Raw genomic sequence first — 3,729 nt, 5'->3', positions numbered from 1 at the left:
TAATATATGGGATGAAATATCTTGTCCCTTTTCTGACCAAAGACAGCTCCCACAGCAAAATCACTTGCATCACACATCAAAATAAACTGCAAAGACCAATCAGGTGCGATGATAATAGGAGCAGACACTAACCTCTTCTTCAACTCATCAAAAGCCTTCAGACTGACTTCATAGAACACAAACTTCACATATTTTTCTAACAGCTCGCACATTGGATTAGCAACATTGGAGAAATCTTTGATGAACCATCGATAAAAGCCTGCATGCCTAAGAAAACTGCGCACTCCCCGAACTGAAACGGTGGTGGCAATTTTTCAATCGCTTCAATTTTTGCCTTGTCAACTTCTATTCCCTTGCTCGATACCTTTTGCCTAAGAACAATGCCATTTCGAACCATGAAATGGCATTTTTCCCAGTTAAGTACTAAGTTCGTTTCTTCACAATGAGCTAACACGGCATCAAGATGGTTCAAGCAATCATCAAAAGAGTCCCCAAAAATAGACAATTCATCCATAAATACCTCCACATAGTTTTCCACCATATCGGTGAAAATAGCCATTATGTATCGCTGGAAAGTACCTGGAGCATTGCACAAACCGAAAGGCATCCTCCGGAATGCAAACGTGCCATATGGACACGTGAATATGGTCTTCTCTTGATCTTCTAGTGCAATCATGATCTAGTTATAACCGAATAACCATCCAGAAAGAAATAATAATCGTGCTCAGCCAATCTATCGAGCATCTAATCCATGAAGGGCAACGGAAAGTGATCTTTTCTGGTGACGTTGTTCAACTTGCAATAGTCAATACATATCCTCCAACCAGTAACAGTTCGTTGAGGCACCAATTCATTTTTCTCATTTTCTACCACAGTCATGCCCCCTTTCTTCGGGACACATCGTACAGGACTTACCCATTTGCTATCAGAGATGGGATAAATAATGCAGTTGTCGAGCCACTTGATTACCTCTTCATTCACCACCTCCTTCATAATTGGGTTCAATCGTCTCTGGCATTCAACACTGGGTTTGTTGGCCTCCTCTAATAATATTTTGTGCATGCAAAATTAACTACTAATACCTCAATATCAGCTATCTACCACCCGAAGGCCCGGATTCGATCTCTTAGCACTCGCAATACATGTTCAACCTGTATATCAGTCAAATAAGCAGAAAGGATCACAGGTAATATGTTTCCACTACCCAAGAAAGCGTAGAAAAGATGAGGAGGTAATGGCTTCAAATCAAGAATTGAGGCCTCTTCGATAGATGGGTTCGGCTTCTTCCACGACTCTGGTCTATCTAACTCCTCAAATGGTATGTTTGCTCGCAAATAAGCATATGAAGTGTCAAGGATTCTAAGATACTCCTCGAATTTTGCATCAACCATCAAGTCTTCCCCATACATCAAAGCTGTCTCCAAAGGATCTCACGAAGCAAGAAAGTGATCTAACTCTGCATTAGTGAGCTCGGGCTCCACCACTGTAATCATCTTCAATTCCTTATAAAGGGCTAGAAGCTTGGTAGCTTTAAACAAGTCAAAAGTCGCCTCTTCTCTATCAACTGTCATGGACATCTTCCCATCTCTTACTCGGATCACAGCGTCAACAGTAGCCAAGAAGCCTCTTCCCATAATGAGAGGAACACTCTTATGTGCCTCATAATCAAGTATGACAAAATCAATCAGTAGAATAAACGGGCCTACCTTCCCAAGAACATCCTCAATAATACCGTCAGGATAAGCCAGAGATCGATCAGCTAGCTGCAAAGTAATAGTCATTGGCCAAGGCTTACCCAAGCCCAACGTTCGGAACACAGAAGTAGGCATCAGATTAATACTAGCACCCAATTCACACAATGCTATCCCAACTTCATTGTTGCCAATAGTAATCGAAATCGTGAATCTACCCGGATCTTTCAACTTTGGAGAATTTTACTCCTCACTCTAGTACTGCACTCCTCAGTAAGTGCAATAGTCTCAGACTCTATCCAATACCTTTTGTTCGCAACCACATCTTTGATATACTTAGCACATTTTCGAACTTCTTTCAAAAGCTCCACCAAAGGAATGTTGATGTGTACTTGTTTTAAGAGTTCAAGAAATTTCTTACAAGCCGAATCTGCTTTTTGTTTCTGAAGTCACTGTGAAAAAGGAGGGGGTGGTCGAACCATTATCTCTACAGGTTGCTCTACGACTCGGCTCTGGCCAACTCGCTTAGCAGGGACAGGCTTCTCTTCTGCTATGTTCTTCTTTTTCGGAGGCACTTCTTCAAGTTCTCTGCCATTTCTCAAGGTGACTGCCTTGCACTCCTTTGGATTATTCTCAGTATCACTAGGAAGAGCACCTTGTGGTCTGACATTTTGCATCATAGCTGCCCCATTTGGCGCTCAAACTCATGAATAGATTTCTGCATCTCACTCTGAATTTTCTGATTTTGCTGCTGCATTCCTTGTGTTTGAGCTATAAGATGCTTCATCATCTCTTCCAAATTGTTAGCTGGTTGAGCCTTGGGTTGCTGATAATTGTTCGGCTTGTGGAAGTTTTGCTTCCCGAATGGAGGATTGTAATCATTTCCATAATAGTTCCCACGATCTTCGACACCACAGTTCTGCTGCCCCACATAATAGACAGATTATGGATTCAATGGACAATTAGAATAATCATGAGACTCACCACAACTTACACACGCTGCTTGCTGAATTTGTTGAACTGGTTGGACCTGATGAGCTTGAGGAAACGCCCTCAACATCACATTAGTAAGTGTACTTATATCGGCCCGAATAGTTGTAACATCATCTACTTGAAGAACCCCAACGGCTTTTTGTGGTAACCCCCAGCTCGTCTTTTGATACTCATAAGCACCTTCGGACATCAGCTCAAGGAGAGCTTCCATCTCGTCATATGTTTTGTTTAAGATCTGCCTTTGAGCTGAAGCATTCAGCAAGTCCCTTGATTCATGCTTAAATCCTTCTACAAAATAGTTTCCAATGATCTCCTTTGGCTGCATGTGATGTGGACAGTCTCACAAATAGCCCTTATACCTTTCCCAAGCGTGTGTCAGAGATTCAGAGTCTCTCTGAGTGAAGTTAGCAATTCTCCCTCGCAGCTCCTTTGTTTTCTTGGCTGAGAAAACCCTGTCGATAAATTTATTTGATAATACCTCCCAATAAGTGATAGAACCCGCAGGCAGATTTGTCAACCATTCCCTCGCTTCACCAATCGGTGAGAATGGAAATAAAGACAGCTTCACAAAATCATCGGGAACATGTCTATATTGAAAATTCTCGCTCGACTCCACGAATTGCATCAAATGCTTATGCGGCTCTTCACTAGACTTACCCATATACTGGCACGTATGCTGCACCAGCTAGACTGTTCCTTCTTTCAGCTCAAAATTTCCAGTAATGTCAGGCCTGACGATAGCCTTAGCAACAATTGCCAGACTAGGTCTAGCATAGCTGGACAAAAGAATCCATTGTTCTTGTGCCCTCGCAGCATCTCACACCCTGTTCATCCCCGTTTCTGTTTCTTTCCCTTTGTGCCGCTTCTAGAGCAAGTCTTGCTACCTCCACAACCATTCTTCTTTGTCTGTGTAAAGTTCTTTCGATTTCGCGATCAAGATCAACTAACGGGTTTCCTGAACTTCTAGTGCTTGGCAGAAACCAGAGAAACCTGAAGTGACACAAGTAGACCAACAAAAATAGTAAAGACTTGAATAGAAAAACAA

The 3,729-nt window shown here is 42.2% G+C and overlaps 1 protein-coding gene across 1 annotated transcript; it reads right to left on the bottom strand.

The window, feature by feature from the left end:
* Positions 1 to 2,367: 2,367 nt before the first annotated feature.
* LOC132612989 (uncharacterized) lies at positions 2,368 to 3,345 on the bottom strand. The gene is made up of 3 exons (XM_060327055.1): positions 3,044 to 3,345; positions 2,686 to 2,950; positions 2,368 to 2,613 (listed from the first exon to the last, which is right to left on the bottom strand). The coding sequence occupies exons 1-3, from the start codon at positions 3,343 to 3,345 to the stop codon at positions 2,368 to 2,370; spliced, it is 813 nt and encodes a 270-aa protein (XP_060183038.1).
* Positions 3,346 to 3,729: the final 384 nt, after the last annotated feature.

This window comes from Lycium barbarum, chromosome 1, assembly GCF_019175385.1.
Source record: "Lycium barbarum isolate Lr01 chromosome 1, ASM1917538v2, whole genome shotgun sequence".
In the NCBI taxonomy this organism is placed as follows: Eukaryota; Viridiplantae; Streptophyta; class Magnoliopsida; order Solanales; family Solanaceae; genus Lycium; species Lycium barbarum.
This window is presented reverse-complemented; position numbering and strand designations above follow the sequence as displayed.